Here is a 19371-nt window from a genome sequence, read left to right on the forward strand (position 1 = left end):
TTTAAATTGCTAGATAGTTTGAGACAGAATTGCTGAAATCATGGGAGAACATTCTGTGCAGCTGTGGTAAAGCTTTCTCAGTGTCAAGTCTGTTCACCAACTTGTAATGCTTATGGAAAGCCTTCTGCAAAATGTTGTATGAATTTGTAGACTAGCTGCTCATATGGAAGGTTTGCTTCTAGCATTTCAGACATAAGCTAAAAACATGTCTAAATTTTTCATGCAGACCAGCTTCCATTATTCTTTGTTCTCTTCAGTAAGCTGTATGTACCATAAAAATAGCTCCTGTACTAGTAGGCCTGTCTAGAAAGTATTTTTTACCAAATAAATCCCTTCTAATTTGAAATAAACATTAATTTATTATTGTTTTTTAAACAGACACCAAATCCTTCTGCAAGTGAGTTTATTCCCAAAGGAGGATCAACCTCCAGGCTGAGTAATGTATCCCAGTCAAGTATGTCTGCCTTCTCTCAAGCCTTGTTCTCTCACCCCTCCATGGGAAGTCCTGCTACTGCTGGGTTAGCACCAGGTAAGCTGTAACGATTTCTAGTACAGCAGCTTGTTTTGTCAAACATATCCCTACATATATATATATGTGTAGTTATCAGATTTATCGGATATAAATGTAGCTACCTCCTACTTCAGCTCTTAATTTTAAGGCAATCATTGAAAAGCAGAGGAACTTTGGATTTGTATTCCAGTAGTATGGAAATCACACTGCAGGCTGTGAAATCTGCTCAGCCACAGCAGCATTGAAATTATAAACTTACTCTGCTCTTTTTGGGGAAAAGGGTTGCGGAGTTATCACATACTGTGTCCTAAGTGGTTCTTGGCAGAGCAGTACCTGGAGAGTATTTAAACTACCCATAGTCTAGAAATGCATTGTATTCTACAATGCATATGATCTTGGTTTACTACACACCAATGTGCTCTTTTTATATGTTTCTAGACTGTGTGATGTAGAAGTTTTTTTTAAAATATTAATGAGTGCGTATGAGGTCTTAAAAATCTGGATTAAAAACACCAAGTAGAATACAAACTAATTCCATAATACTGTGCCTTGCAAAATAGTGTTAGTTTTTATTGTATCTGTCACACGTAATCTCACTTTTAAGACTTCTAATTTATAATTATTTCCCAGGTTTAAAACTCTTACTGAAATGTGTTCCATGCAGTCGTGTAATTGAGTGACAGATTTTTTTTTTTACACATTTGAAAAGTTCAAGCCCTTCATTCATCCTTTAGCTGTCTGATCTTAAGATGTTAACTTAATTCTAATAATTTTGTTTAAATAAAATTAAAATATTTTTAGTATATAACTACCAGCAAATCTGGATATTCACACTGCAGATTCTTTAATGAGTTTCTGTATGTACTTAAACCTCCAGCAGTCTCTTGTGGCTACCAAGAGCCATTGGGTAATTGCCAAAAGGTGGATGGACAAATGCTATAAATGATTTTTTAAACTTCTATTGGCAATTACCATTTATTCAAATTAATTTCAGTCTTTCTTGATGCCAATGTCAGTGTGAAAGAAGCCAGCATTTAGCTTGCATGTAAAAACATAGCAGAGCAGGCTAGGACAGATTGATACTTCTGCTGACCAAATGAACATGTTGTGGTACTGTGTCTGCTTGATCCTGCTGTACCGTCTTATTGGAAAACTGTTGTGTTTATATGCCTCTCAGCCTTGTCACCTGGATTGAAAAGTGTATAAAGGATTAAATAGAATACAGTAAAATGATCTACTTTTGGAAAGTGTCCAGTGGGGTCTCAGAGGGATCCTTCACAGTCCAATTTCTTTACTATCTGTAAGTAGTACTTGAAAGGATAAGTAACACTGATGAAAGAAGTTCACACAACAATTTCAGGTCCTAGAAATAAATATAGATTCCAATGCTGCATACTTTCTAGCCTCAAATGCTATTGTTTGTTTATGGACAAGAGGGATGGGGGAGTGTTCATAACAGAACTTAGGCAGAGTTGGCTTGTTACCCTGCTCTTCCTCTATAAATAAAATGAAAATACAGTTCAAAGTAGGGACCTTGGTTGGATTCTCTGAATTTTTCTAGAAGCGTTTCTTCTCTCACTGAGTGCAGAATTCTCTGAACCTAAGTGTCCTATGTAAATACTGCTCACAGACATTTATTTTTATTTAAATGTCAGCATTAAATAAACCTGTCAACAGGATCTATCCACAAAAATTCCTGTTACCTCAAGGTCAGCTAGGAGGTGCTCTTTCTAAAAAATTAGGCACTTAAATAAGAAAGCAGTATCTTTTTGTGGGGAAACTTCACCACTTAGATCATACTGGGTAACTGAATAAAAAAATACTGAAATACATTCTGAAGTTGTCATGAAAAAATGGTTGAGATATGTTAGATTTCAATAAGTGAAAACAAATTCAAATAAAAGCCATGTAAAGAGTTCATAAGAATTTTCCTTTGAATAAAGATAAGTCTTCTTCTAGTTAAAGGCTGAATATTCTCCAGTAGAATAACTTTGCAGATTTAAGTATTTATGTGAGATTAAGATTGCTTATTGTAATTTACAGGGTACTGGCAGAAATCAAAATTTTATGAGAAATAAGGAAATGTAGTAGGAGTATTTAAGACTTCCATAGTTTTATTCACCCATAACAAAGTAGGTAAATTATGTAAACAGTCCTTTGATTTCCTTCCTGCTGATGAAAAAAATGTAAGTTCTTTCACATATCTAATTTCTGAGATTTCCCTAAACATAGGTGCAAATCAAAACCACTTTTGACATCTAGTATTTCTTGTCCTTGGAAAATATTTGTTCTGCCTGTCTTGTCAACAGTACTGCTGAAATACTGAAAAAATATGACAGAGTAAATGTAAAATACTTTAGTGGGTAGCTTTTTGGATCCATGCCTGACATATCAATTAGGATGTAGCATGGAAAAAGGTTACTCCCACATTCACATGTTCACTTAGATAAGTGCTTACTAGGGTTATCTCAACACACAGTCGTGTTCATCTTGGTCACCTTTAATAGAGTATGGAAACAGAGTGATATGAAGTGCAACTTACACAAGTGATGGGAGAAAATTGTTTCACTGAAGAGTTGTAAACAGATCTCATTTACCATTTCCAAACTTTTTCCCTAAACTCACCTGAATACTACCTTATTGCTCCTCCCTTTCATTGCTAGCAAACACAACCTTTTTGTCATTTGTGTAAGAAATCTAGTAAGAAGTCGACGATCTTCAAATAGCACTTTTGCTTACAAGTTTATCTTACCCAGTCCTGCATGGCTGTATTAGAGTATTAATGTCATTACAATGTGCAACACAGTGTATGAAAGAAATGCATGAATGTCACCGAAGCGGTAAGACATCATTGCTGTGTTGAACTTGAGAGAGAACAGATGTGTAGCCCCCAGTAGTGAAAAATGTCGAGATTGTACCTAAAGAATGATGCCTTTGTCACTGATGGAAGTGACAGCAAATTGCTGTTGCTTTTATATTTAGTCCAAGTCAGGTTCTGAACTTATGCAGAATGTAGGAGATCCCATTTCTGCTGCCAGTCTGAACCTGTAAGCTTAGGAGCCAGGAGTGCAAAGGTGTGCTCATGTCCATTTGACTCATGTCCATTGTGATGAGCTGCAGGATTGTAGTTCTCAGAGCCCACAGCCTCAGCTGGAGATGGAGCACTTTCAGCTGAGGTGGTTTATGTGGCTGAAGGCCCCAAGAGCTTGTTCTAGCCTCCTGGATCAGATATGGTGCAGAGGAAGTTCTGCAGCCATTCAAGAATAATGTAAGAACAGAAGAAGGCAAAGAGACTCTAAAATTATCTTATTTTCCCAATTGAAATGGAAGAGGAAGAATTGATGATACCAATTGTTTAGGGAATGAAGCAGATTTTATTAACTTGAAAATACACAGCTACAATGCTAATGACCTGAGAGAAAGCTTACAATAAAAAAAAAAAAATAGTTAATGACTTTAGGAATGCTCCCTAAAGTTCTTTAAATAATCTGATATTACAATTTACTTTTCTTTGTCATTCTTCAAAATTTATCTCGTAGTCTGAGGTATCTCTAAAGTACAGAACATTAAAATGATAAAATGTTAACTGTTTAATTTTTCACCTCTGAATGTGTTACAAGCATTAGAGACATAGGGATGTGGTTATAAACTAGTAAATTTGTAGGTTAAACTTGAAGGTTTTTTTAAACCTTTAATGTTGTAGGCCAGCTGATGTACAAACACCTGAGCTTAATGAAATCCTGCCTCACTAAGTTGTGAATTCTCATTAAATCCAAAAGTTGTAGATACTGAGTCATTAAGAAATCATGCTTAATGCCCTTTGATCCTGATTATTTGTGTGACTTATCAGATTCAAAATACAACCTAGCTTTTAATTCAAATGCATTGTGTGCTACAAAGCTTTATTAAAAACACTAAACTCATAAAATGTCTTCTGGCATTGTCTCAAATGTGTGTCAAAGTCTGCCATATCCCTTTCCTGAGTCACAATGAAACTTCAAAAATAAAAAACAAGGCAATAAATGAAAATATGAGAATAAAGAGGGATATGTAAGTATGATCTCTCTCTCTTTATAGAATAAGAAGGCATCAGGAGCTGCAGGTGTGTGTAGGTAGCCTGCACATTCACTGTGAATGTTGGGAAGAGATCTTCAAATCCCACAACCATTTCCATGTTGGTGTGACAACACCATGACAGCCGTGTACCGTGACACCTCTTTTTAGATAGAAAAGTGAAAGAAGCCCTTTCCCCTTGCATTCATCTTTTAAGATTGCTTTTGACTTCTTCATGAAGTATATTAAGATTCCCCAAGACAAGGAATGGAGAGCGACAATTTGAAACAGGCTTTTTGATGTCTGATGTAGTATTCCTGTTGGCATTTGAATTTTAATATAGGGGAATCTTGAACCCTCTCATAGGGAAAGCTTAATATTAATTTGTCAAGGTCACTGATATGACTGAGATATACATATACATGTGTATATGTGTATATGTGTGTGTGTATATATATATATATATATAGATGTATGTATGTATGTAAATCATAAGTAGGTTTTTAAAAGCTCATTTTTTGGTAGGCCCTTAAGTCTATAGGCATTTATATAAACTGTGCTATTAAAACCAGCCTAATTCTGTGAGGTCTGGTTCCGTTGTTGCTATTGTATGTTTAGTAACAGCTTTTTCCTTGAGGATGAGTCAGTAGGAATATATAATCACTTGTTAATAAAACTATTTTTCTTTTTTTTCCCTCTAATTCCATTTGTTATGATTAAATATTACTATTAGTATGCTTTTAATTTATTGAAATACTAATGAAGTTGGTGATATCTGCTTGAGTTTGTGCACTCTGTTAGTTGCCTGAAGTGCTTAAATATACACAGTTGCACTGTAATAAGTGTTTTTTGGGTTTTTTTTTGGTTGTTGTTATGCTGGGCTTTCAATAGTTATTTAGATTGTGCAGAATGTAATGCAAGTCTCTCAGAAGAATCTGTCATCTTCAACCTGTCTCAACCTGTCCATACTCACCATGACAGTAGGAGCAAAATTCTTGTAGCATGTGTAGTATATTCTAGTAGAGCAAAATTCTTGTAGCATGTGTAGTATGTTCTAGTAGAATAAAAACAGACTCTATTCAAACTTCATTCATCTCCTGAACTCACTGTGCATATTGGCAAATGAGGAGGCCATATGGCCTGCCTTTCAGATGATTTTCACTGAACTCTCAATGTCCTTTCTGAGAACTGACTAGACTGGAAGGCCATCTGAAAGGAATTGTGTGATGCTGTGATCCTTTTCTTTCAATCTTGCATTAATACCTGTGCAAAGACATGAAGGATTTGTGTGTGTAACTATTCTCTGGCAGGAATAAATTTTTTTTTGAAAAGTAAATCTTAAAATGGAAATTGTTTGAAATTGTATATGTAAAGATCACCAGAGATCTTTTTTTTCTGGGAAACTTGTAGTAGAAGGTTACACTATAATTTTAGCGAGTTGCAAGTCTTCACTTTTCTGTGAGATATTTCTTACTGTCTTGTACCTATAGTGTTTATTTGAAAGGAGAAGACTTCAGTTAATTTTCCATCAGTATATATGAAGGCTGCTGAGTTCTTATTTCATGATCCCTACAGTTGGCTGTTCTGTTGAGTTACTCTTGAAGCCATTTATTCCTGCCTGGGTTGAGAGTATGTGCTTGTGAGGACTTCATTTAATACTGCTCTATTGGAATAGAGTGAAAAAGACATGTCAATAACTTTCCATAGATGAAGAGAATTCTTAGTTATCATTAACTGTAGAGTTGCTACAGTTTAATGACCACTTTACTCATCCTTCAGCTTTTAATACTAATACATTGTTTCATTTGAAATCGGTCTTTCCCCATTGGATTAAAAATGCATTTGTATTTTAGTCTTTTGTTAAAAATGCAACAATCTTTACAGAGCTGTTGAAATATTGAAGTATTACTCAATCACTCAAGATAACTTTTCCCTTAATGAAAATTTACTTTCTTTTGTAGCATAAATTGGTACTATCAAAATATGTAACATTTTACAGTCATACAGCTAATTTCTAAACAGATTTTTAGGAGACTGTTACCATTTAGCAATGCCTATTATAATTCATTTCTTAAGTTATTACACTGATCAGCAATATACTACAATATTGCTTATCTATAAGATGTGTGTACACACATGTACGTGTATTAATACAAAGAAAAGTTCTAGCCTAGAAAAGTGCAGACTTTTATCCTTCCATATTTGTATAATTTACAGTTTTATAAAAATAATAAATGGCTTAAAATACACAATTAAAAAGAAAGGCATATGATTTTACCAGTTGCATTTTAAAAATCTTGTTCATTTTGTTGGAACTATTCACTTTTGAGGAACAAAAGAGAATTGTGCTGAATTAATAAATATGGTTTTTGAGATGTCAAAGGAGTAAATGAGAAGAGCTAAATGAAAGGTTACAAATATTCTTTTAATATCATTAGGATAATGTAGCTTCAAAGTAATTTTTCCCAAGGTACTGATTACTTGTTAATACTGAAACTTATTTGCTTTTGTCTTTTGTTTTAAAAAGAAAAAATGAAATGTAGGTGGGATGAGATTACTTTAGGGACACGATACGAGTGTGAAATCACTCCTACACACATTACTGATGATGTATTTTGAGAACTCTGCATACAGTAACTCATGATTGAAGTTAAATAAACTAGTTTATGTAACTAAAAAGTGTGTATGCAAAAGAAATTCCTCTCACTTTCATTAGTTGGATATTTGCTTAAATTACTCTGGTTACCAGAGTTTCTGTAATTAATTTTATCAAGTAGCTGAGTAAATAACTAACCATTCTTAAGTAGAGAAGAATTCTCAGCTGTCAACAGAATGTTAAATATGAAAGCTGTGTATCTTCTATCCTTTCAAGGAAAAGATTTAGTATGACTAATACAATTCTGACTGTATAGAAGAGAAAGTACATCCCAGTCTGAACTGAACAATAATACCTTTCAACGATGTTTTCTTTGGTGTTAATCTGAACACCTGAATATGTCAGATTTTCTGCTAGTAAGTAACTGCAGGGAGTTTTTTTGAAGGGTTACCTCTTCCTCAGCAGCACCCTGCAATGTCTATTTTACACCTAATTTTTATAAGTAAGCAAATCTGAGAACACTGCATGCAAAAACTCTTGAAGTAATTAGACTGGTAACTGAAAAGTGTGTATGCAAAAAAGTTGCCATTATTTTTCTCATTAATGCACTTTGTTTAGAAGCAGAGTTTCTCAGGCATCAGTGGAGTTGCCCCTGGAATGTTGAAGGTGAACACCGGCCAATAAAATAATTTCAAATAAATTAGAAAATTCCAAAGGAATGCTTAATAGACTTAATATCATGAGATGTTACCTAATTGTACATATCAAATAGATCTTTTGGAGGATGACTTTTCAATATAATAATTACAGGAAAATAGGTAATTATTCCCCTGAAGTTATTAATAGTAGCATATTGTGTATTATTAACACACTCATTTATGGGCTGTATTACTGGAGATATTTATAACTGTGGAGTTCTAATAAAAGGTACATGCATTATTAGGTGAAGTGAGTTACAGCTAAGCAAACTCCATTGACTGCTCATGTAACTGTTAAGTAAACACTCCCATAGTCATTAATATTTTATCTTTTTGCAGTTTAATGAACTATCTTATAGACACAGCATTATTTTGACTTGTCTTCCCTTTTCAGCTACTTATGTTTTTCATTTCACTTCTTAATGTGTATATTGTAAGTTCCCAAGCCCTCTTTCTCTGCAATAAGCAAAGATTTTGGGAAAAAGATATCTGTTCAGTCATGCTCTTAGTGTCTTATCTCTCAAGGATTTCTATATCTATATGAAGAGTTAAATGTCTCACCTGCTCAGAATGCTGTTGGTAGTGAAGGCTGCTTTTCTGAAATTGCTAATTTTTTTTTGATGACAGATTTGATCTAGAATGTCTTCTTGTATTTCTTTAAGGAATGTCACTGTCAGCAGGATCTTCTCCTCTTCATTCTCCCAAAATAACTCCTCATACATCTCCGGCTCCTCGAAGAAGAAGTCATACTCCTAACCCAGCAAACTATATGGTGCCTACTAGTGCCTCTGCATCTGTTGCTAACGCTGTCTCTCAGCCTCCATCTACTGGCCAGGTGATCCAGAAGGAAACAGTGGGTGGAACAACATACTTCTACACTGATACAACTCCAGCACCTCTCACAGGAATGGTATGTTGGCTTTCAATACACAGCTGTCTGGAGTTTCTAAGTGCTGGATTGGCTGGTACTACAGGTGTTATTTTTAAAACGCTTATAAACCACTTATTCTGTATGAAGGTGAGGCCTTTTAGTTATTTTAGTTGTTCTCCAAAAATCACTGAAATATAAGGACCAGAGAAATTTTTATATATTTCTACAGCTGTGTAGAGCTTTCTAGGGTTTTAACACAGCAATAGCAAGAAAGCATTCTATATGTCTCAGTGAATACATACATAATGAGAAAACATCAAAAAGTCAAGATTTCTTTTTTTTGATAGGTTAAATAGCTCCTATATTTATAGTGATGGGGAAAAGGCAGTTACAAAACTGTGAAAACAACTATGTACATTCATATATACACATACACCTCCGTCTCCCTTGAAATCTTTAGAAGTGAATACCACATTAAAAAATTGTAACATATCTGACAATATATTTGTAACTTGTACATGAAGATTTCATAGTTTGAACTGAAAGAGTAAGAAAACTCTTCATTTACTTTATCCTTAAGGACTTGAAAAAGATTCTTGAAATATTTTGTTTTTAGGTTTTTCCAAACTACCACATCTACCATCCAGCTGCACCTCATGTTGCTTACATGCAGCCAAAAGCAAATGCACCTTCCTTCTTCATGGCAGATGAGCTCAGACAGGTAAGATGTTAGAGAGTTTAAAGGAAAATTTAATATCTTGGCAAAAAAAAAAAAAATTGTTAATGGTAGAACAGAAATAGACACTTGCAATATGTGCAGTCAGTTTTCCCAGTGGAGAATTTGAAAAATCAAATCTTGTAATAGGTGGAGTACAACAGAGGGTCGGGGCGAGTTACAGCATATATGACTGCAGTCTAATCTGCATGCCATGATTTGCTATTCAGCTCAGTACTATCACTGATGTGGTTTTTTGGTGTGCATGGGTTTATTTTTATAGTATTATTTTAAGCTGCAATACTATTCGGTTTGAAAGTCTCCCACTGAAATGGAAGCATATGCAGGTGTTAGTTGAAGAGCTCTGCTCAGGGTTCATCATCTCAAGGCTGGCTGTGAGTGTTAATTTCAGCTTTACTGTAGTAACTGCCTTTGTCACTGCCAGCTGTAGCAAATGTCTTCTGAAGCTCCTTCAAGAATTTAGGTATTTTATCATTCAAATTTTCAAGCTGTTTGTCTTCTGACCCTCTCTGCCCTAGACACTTGCATTAATTCTCTATTTTAGTAGCTAGTACTTCAAAGACACTGTTTTCTTAAATCATCAAAAATAATGAGCTGAATTACAATGTTCAAAACTTAAATTAATTTTTCCTTTAGGAGCTCATCAACAGACACTTAATAACTATGGCCCAGATTGATCAGGCTGATATTCCTGGTAAGTAAGTGTTTCTCAAAACTCTAAACAGTGATGATGTTTTTCTGCAACCAGGTACATTCATCTATATTAACAACCTCTTGCAAAAACTGCCACCTGTTTTTATTTTTTCATGGAGCTTTAATCATCAGCCTGGGCTATGGTTAACCAATTGCAGTGTTTCAGAAATGTGAATTATTCTTTCTGTCTTCTATTGTAATTTTCTTCAGTTTTGAAACTCCTTAATGGTTAGGAATTGTTCAAACTGCTGAGAAAAGAAAAATCGTTAAGGCAGTTAAGCCCTGTGAAGAACAGTTTTGTATTTCTTTGTAGATATTAGGTACTTCTTTAAATGATGCTTATGTTTTTCAGAGGTGGTATGTGAACTAGAAAAGAAGTTTGTTTTGAAGTGACTTGGCTGGTATATCAGAGGAGGCTTTGTGCTAGCTGTCAGGCAGAACAACTGTATACTATTTACTGTGATTTGGCTTTTGGGGAATTTACATTATTCAGCTTGATTTAAACAATTTTTGCTTGCAGTATCTTCTCAAATGTGTGCATAATATGATAATGATGCAGTTAAAAAACTGCAGTTTAGTGTTTTAATCCAGATGAAGTGCGAGGGTAATCTCTTAATCTGATTTGCAAACCTTTAGCACTTCTCTCTCCCTCTTTTATAAACCAGTATATTAAAACTCATAAGGCTGATACTTGCTTACTTTTCTGATGAAAATATGGGGTTTTTTGTGTGGTATGAAGTCTACATGGAAATTGGTGCTTATTATTGAATCAATGTAGGAAAAACACCAAAGAAATTCATAAGGGTGAATTTCTAAGGCAAATGAGAAAATGGCAGGTGGAATGGAAATGGCATCTATCCTGTTGATTTTACTTGGTGTAGCATTTTTTCTGAAGACAATAATTTTAGGTCACTGGGATCACTTCTACGAACCTACCAATATGTTGGTGTTAAAGCAAAAATAGTGAATTTGAACTTCACATGCACCTAAAAGATGGAGGTGATAATTTGTATATTAGTGAAAGTCATTTTAATTTTCTCTGCTACTCAGTAATTTTCTCAAAGTCAGCTGAGGCCTAATATGTTTCTGTGTATAAACTGATTCTAGCAGTTCCTGCGGAAGTGGACAGCTACCACAGTCTCTTTCCTTTGGAACCACTGCCACCGCCCAATCGGATACAGAAAACGAGCAACTTTGGGTACATTACATCGTGCTATAAAGCTGTAAATAGTAAAGATGACCTGCCCTATTGCCTTCGGAGGATACATGGTGAGAAAAATTGAGTTGTCACAGTAGGACTAGCGTTCCGAAGTGTACCAGTAATATTTTAGTGTCTGGTTCCTTCTCAGCAGTTTCAGACTAAATGCTAAAGTAAAAATTTCTCATTCTAAACATTATACTTTACACCATGGGTTTCATTTTTTTCTCTAGGTTTCCGTCTTGTTAACACAAAGTGCATGGTATTGGTTGACATGTGGAAAAAGATTCAGCACTCAAATATCGTAACTTTGCGTGAAGTGTTTACCACTAAAGCTTTTGGAGAACATTGTAAGTTTTTCTTTTTCTTATCCCACTGTCCCTCCCTCCCACTCCCTCCAGCTTGATGTGTCCATCCTTTTTTCAAATATGCTTGAGTTAGTAAATATCACCTGTTTCTATTTTTAAGCTCTAGTTTTTGCATATGATTTTCATGCTGGAGGAGAGACTATGATGAGCAGACACTTCAATGACCCTAGTGCTGATTCCTATTTCACAAAACGAAAATGGGGTAAGGAAACTACACTATGATAAAATACTTCTATACACTGTTTCAGCAGTAAACATCTGGTCACAAATAGTTGTTCAGCTTAATTTTTTGGCTAACCAGTTCTGTCATGCCATAAGCTCATTGATATGAGAGAGTTCTTCTTCACCTCCTATTTGTAAAATTTTTTTAAATTATCAAACAAATATAAAATTGATGTCAGCATGTAAGGGAATTACAACTCTTTGAGAGAAAAATAAGTTGGAACAAAACCGGGAGCCAGGAGCTCTAGTGTCCTTATTGCAGGTCTTTCACCGGGTAACACTTAACATTTAATGGCAATGGTTCCAAAATTCAAAAGATATGCTGTGCCAATTTGATGTTTGCTGTTTAGGTGTCCTACCCTTCTGGTTTTTTCCTCATTATGAGAAATAATTAGACAATATTTTATTTTATTTGAAATGTAAAGTACAAGTTAAGACGAGAAATTGATTGAAAAGTCCCTGTACCTTATTCTTTTCAGACACCAACTTCACATCTTAGATCTGAATTTTTTTTAATGATGTTTATACATAGCTTCAATGGAGTCACTACATCAACATTCTTAAATGAAATCTGTCACAGGATGGTCTGTGGCTCAGCAAGTAGCCTAGTAGAGCTCATATGCTTGTGGCTAAAGCCTTTTCCTCTCCAAAACAGTGTGCTGTCAATCATTCTTCCTGTTAGGACCAATTCATGACTGCTGCAGTCTTACAAACTGCAGTCAGGTGTTTACAACTCAAACAGTGCCATGCTGCGAAAGAGAGGTGGTCACTGCTGAATGGAATCACAGAAAGACTTAAGGTAGAAAAGTACTCTGCAGAGCTGTTTTGGACCAACTTCTTGCTTGATGCAAGACCAGTCCTGAAATTAGATCCAGCACTAAAGATGACCAGATGACTGTGACATGGCCTCTTTTTGTTTTTTTTTAGTTAGAGAAGAACTTCCCTAAATGTCTTTAGGCTGCCAATGTATGAAAAAAAACAGAAGCTAAGGTTTTTTCTTTCTTGTGCCTTTTGAAATTAGAGCTTTTAGCTGTGAATTCAAGCTGTTTCAAAGGTTGTGATCTAGAACTTCACTTGGCTATCTTTTATATCAGAGTATAGTGGTTTGGTAGTGTGTGAATATGTTCAAAGACTTGAAGAAAACCTTCTATACATTCAAAGACTTGTGGATACCTTATATACTGCATAATTCTCACTGACTTTGCACTGAGCTGACCATTATAAGTGGAGATGGAACTTGATTTCCACCACTGATTTTGGTGGTAATATTTCAGATGGAGGAAACCCCAGTTTGATGTGTCATATCCTGTGGCAAATCAGAGTGCAGTTACAGATTCAATGAGCCTGATGTGAAACTAATTTGGTGAGATAAAACTGGAAGATCTACTGCTAGGTTAATGACTGTTACGTGCAGGACTATACTCCTGACCGTTTCCCAGTCATAGTTTTCAATTTCCACGTGAATCAGTCCTTGTTATGTTTTTGTATCTACCTAGAGAATCATAGTAGAATGATGTCTGTTCTAGATAAAATAATAGAAGTTACAATAAAATTCTTGGGAACACATTCTTTTGTCACACTGGAAAATAATTAAGTTACGGCCCTATAAAGGGCAGTCATGTCTCATTAATCTATCAAAATTCTTTAAAGGAAGATCCAGTAGATAAGACCTTGGAATTTTCAATGAAGTCCAACAGAGTCTTTAAAAGAACCTAAGTAGTCATATGGCAGAGAAGGTTCTCAGGTTAATGCCTGGTTAGAATATTGGAAACAGAAGGAGTGAACAGTGACGATCACTGATGGGTCTCACAAGATGTCCTGGGAGTTGTATTTCTTAACACATTCACTTGTTTGCTCTGAAGATAAATGGTCTTCAAAGTTTGCTGGTAATACCAAATTATGTGGATTTTTAAAAACAAAGGCCAATTGTGATTGATTGCAGAAGGATCTTACAAGACTGGAATTCCTACTGATAATACAGCAGGTGATGTAATGTAAACCAATGTGATCAAAGGAAAAATTGAACTAGTTTTAAACATGAAGTGATGGCCTCTGTTGTGACTGTTGCCACTCAGTAACAGGTCTGGGACCACAGCTAGGTAGATTGAAGAAAATGCTGTCCTCTTGCTGAATAGTTGTAAATAGGAAATAGGTTGATGTAGCTTATTAAGAAAAGGGCAATGAAATGGTGGACGTTGTATTCAAGTTGTGTGTGCCTGATAGACTCCTCTCTGTAGCTGTGTTCCTCCTCATGCATTTTGAAATGTGTAGAAGAGCAGTGAAGAAGTTGAGATGAGGTGACAGGGATGATCAAAGGTGTGGAACAGCTGGATGAAGAACAGCAAAGTGGAATAATGCTTTTCATGCTTTTAAAGATGGAAAGGAATATAATGGGGTTAAAAATGACTGGAATATGGTCTGAAAAATCATCTGGAATAACGAAGAAATTAGTAAAAAAAGTTTATTATTTCTTCCAGCCTAAAACTAAGGACTTACCAATGAAACTAGACAGGTAGCAAATTCAAAACCTACTATGTAAAGATAATTAAGCCATGGAACTTTCATAGATTATTGTGGACATTTGCCTAGGTTCAAGGTGGAAGTTGGCTTACTCATGGAGGAGAAATATTTGGGGACTGCATAGGCATGGTATTTACTTCTGGGCTGCAAATCACTGGAGGCTAATTGAATATTCTACTTGTTTATGTTAATGCACTTCAGTATTCATGGCAAGCTGATTTTAGTGTATGTGTCTTTGAAACAGGCTCATGAGCTATCTGGACCCTTTGTTTCACCTACTTCAGCTTCCTTTTATAGGCAGGAATAATTTAGGAAGTTGGAAATGAGACATCAGTATCAGTTCAAACCAAAGAATTACTTGATTAAAATGAGCTGTTGCAACAGAACTTACAGGGATGTGTAGGGAAGATAATTGTCTCCTGACTGTGGCACTTACTACCTGCTCTTTCAATATTTTCAGTAGATAAATTAGGGGTAAAGTCACCTGAATTCCCAAATTTTGCCAAATCTTTCTGCATATCTTTGCTTTGGCCTTTTTTTTTTTTTTTTTTTTTTTTTTTTTTTTTTTTTTTAATAACTGCTGCTTTCTAGTCTGGTCCTCAGTAGAAGGAGCAATTTAAGTGAGAAAAATAAGATTGCATACCTATAACTTGATTTCTCAGAATTGCCTGCCTTCATGGATCCTTTCTCCATCCCCTCACAGAGTTTCTTGGCCGTCTGCCTGCCTAGAGGAGACTCCCAAGAGAAGCAGGGGAATGGATGGAAGTTGGGTACTCTGCAGCATGAGGCCCAGATTAGTACAATTGCTTATAAAGGTTTTAGGAGGCACAACACTGTGAACCTGATCAGTGAACTCAGAGAATTTGATTTCAGGTATGCAACCTTATTTATGTTGAACACTTGAGTTGGCAACATGAGACCTTGATAGTTAAAAGATGAGGATTATGGTTTACATGGCTGTCTTGCATGTCACTGGTGTCAATGTGGTCAGTCTTGGGTGTTTTCTTCTTGCCATGTTATTTACAGACACTGTTACAGGACTACCTTGCTAGAGATTTGGTGTGGGGGAGAAAAATAGCAGCTTACATTTATTTTTATGCTGTAAGCTAATATCTCTGACTTCTGAATGAAGTAGAATTTGTTGCTTGTGTTCTTTATTCAGTGATACCTACTCCTCCTTCAGATGGTACAGTGTGATAATCTAACATTGTTCTGTCATATTTTACTAAATTTGCACGGTTTAAAATCAGGTATCTGAATTTTCAGTTAATTGCTATTCAAAGTACATTTATTTGAAAAGTTTCTTCTTATATCATTCTCACTTATATTTCCTCAAAACATTTCTTCATACTCTAAACATTAAATCTGTTGCTCTGGAACTTTTTGGTATTCTTTCGCCTTTCTTATATTCCTTAGCTTCAGACTATAGCACGTATTAGTGCATTTATCTCTGCCGAAATTATGTTCTCTTTGCATTAGTGAGTTAACCCAAAAGTACTGAAATGCTGCTCTTAACAGTCCAATAATTGAATGGTAAACCAAATTCTGAATGTATGTACTTTAAAACTTAACAGCCAGAAAATCATGCCAAATTAACAGTAACTATTGGCAACTGCCAGAAAGGTTTGTCCTGATGAGTTTTTGTGGTTGGCAGAGATAAGCATGCCTTTGTTATGTCCTTTGGTCTGCTTTTAAACTCTCTGAGTAATTAAATGTTGGCGTACACGCTGTTAGTAGGAGTTTTCAGCAGCACAGTCTCTGTTTTTCTGCAAACAAATACTTTCTGATGAAGATAAGCATGGTCTGGGAAACTTGCTTTGCTTTTGACACATTAATAGTAGTATGTCATGCACAAAAATGGACTTCACTGCTGACTTTACAGTTTTTACATCCCCACATGCCGAATGTTTTTTTATAAAATACCCCTTCTATTGAAAAAGAAATAAGTTGTCTGATGATGTGATGAATAGTGTGTGATGAGGAGTAAGAATATGTGAATATTGAAAGTCAGCATGATGTTTTTGAAGACAAAATATGTGACTAATATTTATCCTAAAATACCTTTGCCAAAAGCTGCAACTTTTTCCAAGTAAGTTTGAGTTTTCAGTAGCTTTGGATTTTTTGCAAAAATTACTGCTGCGTTCTAGTAGTTCAGAACCTTTCTGTATATTGAAAACAGGGAAATGTAAAACCAAACCCCAAGTTTCCCTAAAGGAGGGATGAAGACTACTGCATTTGTCTTGCTTTCAGTAGTTTAACTTAGGAACGCCAAGTAAACACCGAACAATTCACAGTTCTAAATGTAAAAGACTGGTTTACAAGCCTGAGAGATTCAATTTAGTAAACAGCTGAATCTTTCATTGGGTTTTTTTTTCCTTCATTACTGTGTGAGAATTTTGTTTTCTTGGCCTGCTTTCAGTGTTCCTGATGTTGACAAACAGGTGTCAAGCAGGAACACCTGCTGGTGTTCCCAGGTCTTACTTCCCATCCCAGGACTATTCCTGGATTCATACTTGCTCTGGAGAACAGAATTTCATTTGAATGCTTTTTTTAACAAGCAAAAAACTTATCATGTACACATGCACACAGGTACAGAGGGTAGTTTTTTGTTATGTTGTCAACAGCATACCACAGAACTAAAAAATAAGTGTCAGGATTTTTTTTTTATGTTTATCCCAATGTGGCAAGAAAAAATAATGGATAACCTGTGTTTTTGAAATGGCAGGTTTTAAATGCTTAATCTTTTCCATTAGTGGCTGTGTTCTACATCACAGAGATGAAATTATTGGGAGAGGGGAGTCTGCCATGCAGTAGGTGGGAAGAACACAGTCTGAAATTTTGCTTGTTGTAGTCATAGATTCAGCCTGTGGTGGGAAGCCTTTGCAAATCAACCATAGAATTTCTTAAAAAAACACTTTTTCGAGTAATACTCTGATCATTTGGGTAATGTCTGCTTATATTTTTGCGATGTTTTCCCTTGTGTTCAGCTCTGTTTGGAAAGCTTTCCGACTGTGTATTTCTCCTGAAGAGCAAGCTTTTAGGTCTCATCTCCTTGGGTCCTTGCTCAAGTGCTGTCTGTGGCAGGTCTGATGGGCTTCTTGGGACATACACTATAGTCAGCGTTGCAGCCAACTGAACTGCTTTTAATCCTGCTTATTTTGAATAGACAGTTATGTAAGAGGACATTTCAAAGCTGCTTCTTCCCATGTTTTAGCTTGTACCTTTAGTGTATGTGAATGCGGGGTGCAGCCAACTGGTGCGCAAGCAGCAGCCTAGATTTGGCTGTAGCTTCAAGTAAGTTTTTCCAGTAGTAAAATAATGTTGCTTGAGATTTTCTGATAGATGAGGAGAAGCTGTGTCACACTCTCGTCTTTCAGTGTATATTGGATATTGTCTCAGTTACATTGCCTTAATTTGAAAATCAAAGGGCAGGTGCTGTTATGCATGCACAAAAATAACTGCCAAGTTTCAGCTTCTCTCTCTCTTTGGGATATTATAGCGACATTTCTATTCTGGACTTACTTTGTACAGATGTAACTGACTTAGAGTATCCATGCACATCCCTGTTAAACTTACTGCTCATGTTGCTGTTCACCAGATACAAAGTGCATTCTGCAGCAAGTAGTAAAGGGTCTCAACTAGTACAGGAGGTTGTGTCTTTTCAGTCATTTTATATTATAATTTTTGTCAATCTGAAGAAGAGAGAGTTACGAGGGAAAAAGTTTGCTACATGAGACTTGGAATGATGGTTTTTGTGGGAAGTGATTTGCATAATGATTCATCAGGGGGCCAGAAAAAACAAACAATATCTCATTATGTTCAGCTTTCAATAGACATGCCAAGTTTGTTGCTTTTTAAAGGAGTCAGCATTTTGATCTTCGTAATCTGTTGTTGTTATATCGCAATGGTTCTGTTGTCCTTATATTGCAAAGGTTCTATATTGCTAGAGTTTCGTACCTCCTCCACATTTCTCATAGGCAGCTCCTCTAAGCACTGACTCTTCCTTCTTCTCACAGTAGCCAACTGACTCTGGTTTCCCCTCAACCAACCAATCCATTCTTTTATAACACTCTTCTTCTTATTGGCTACAGCTGAGGCCTGTTAAAGTCAGGCCTGTTCTTATTCTCTAATAATTGGCTCAGCTGCAGCTCCTTAAGGGGTAAGATTACTTTCTATACTACCTCTATTTTTTTATATTGTATCCCCCTACAACAATCTAAACCAAAGTACCTTAAACCTGAAAAGCAAACTAAAATTTCAAAAATGGGCAATACAAAGCTCAAATGAAAGCTTCTAACACTCCCAGCCCATCACCCCAAAGTCAGTAAAATTTCCAAGTAAAAAGTTATCAGGAATGTGTTCCACTTTTTTTTCACTGTGCATGTATTTTGTGCGTGTGTATGCATGCAAGTATGCACATGTTTACTTTGATCAAATGCACAGATGTTGATTTGGTTGTGTAGGACAAGGTGGGGGGGGGGGAACCTCAATCTCAAAAAACAACAAGAACAAAAACCAAAACAACCCAAAAAACCCCAAACAAACAAATAAACAAAAAACTAAAAAGAAATAAATATTTAGAGAAGAGCACTGTCAGTTCACAGCAAAACCAATCAGATGCTTACAGGATTTCACTTAATACTCATGATATTACTGGTCTCAAAATAAGCAAAATCATTACTGAGGCAACCTCTTGAAATATCTCTTGTGGTTTGTAAAACTGAGATGTACTGTCTTATTCTGGATGTATTTTCTTCTGCTTCAATTTTGTGCAAGGCAAACAATGCCAGCTTACTTGAATTACTCACATCATACTTAAAATAACATTTGTTATCTGTATTTTCATTTTTTCATCTGTGACTCAGTATTGCTCAAACTGTAATGTAGGATTTGAGTGTGTGTTTG

The 19371-nt window shown here is 35.6% G+C and overlaps 1 protein-coding gene across 5 annotated transcripts in view; it reads left to right on the plus strand.

Moving 5' to 3' along the window:
• Nucleotides 1-19371, plus strand: part of PAN3 (poly(A) specific ribonuclease subunit PAN3) — an 80114-nt gene that overhangs the window by 42766 nt on the left and 17977 nt on the right. For 4 of the 5 annotated variants that reach the window (XR_009485357.1, XM_059838803.1, XM_059838804.1 and 1 more), the window contains 7 exons: nucleotides 379-529; nucleotides 8521-8768; nucleotides 9346-9450; nucleotides 10102-10159; nucleotides 11266-11427; nucleotides 11590-11706; nucleotides 11825-11926. Coding sequence is in view for 4 of the 5 variants with exons in the window: in XM_059838803.1 (XP_059694786.1) it covers nucleotides 379-529; nucleotides 8521-8768; nucleotides 9346-9450; nucleotides 10102-10159; nucleotides 11266-11427; nucleotides 11590-11706; nucleotides 11825-11926 (943 nt within the window). In the remaining variant the exon portion in view is untranslated. The remainder of the gene's footprint in view (nucleotides 1-378; nucleotides 530-8520; nucleotides 8769-9345; nucleotides 9451-10101; nucleotides 10160-11265; nucleotides 11428-11589; nucleotides 11707-11824; nucleotides 11927-19371) is intronic. The other variant, XM_059838802.1, reaches the window with a different exon arrangement.

This window comes from Haemorhous mexicanus, chromosome 2 (assembly GCF_027477595.1).
Source record: "Haemorhous mexicanus isolate bHaeMex1 chromosome 2, bHaeMex1.pri, whole genome shotgun sequence".
NCBI classification, from domain to species: domain Eukaryota; kingdom Metazoa; phylum Chordata; class Aves; order Passeriformes; family Fringillidae; genus Haemorhous; species Haemorhous mexicanus.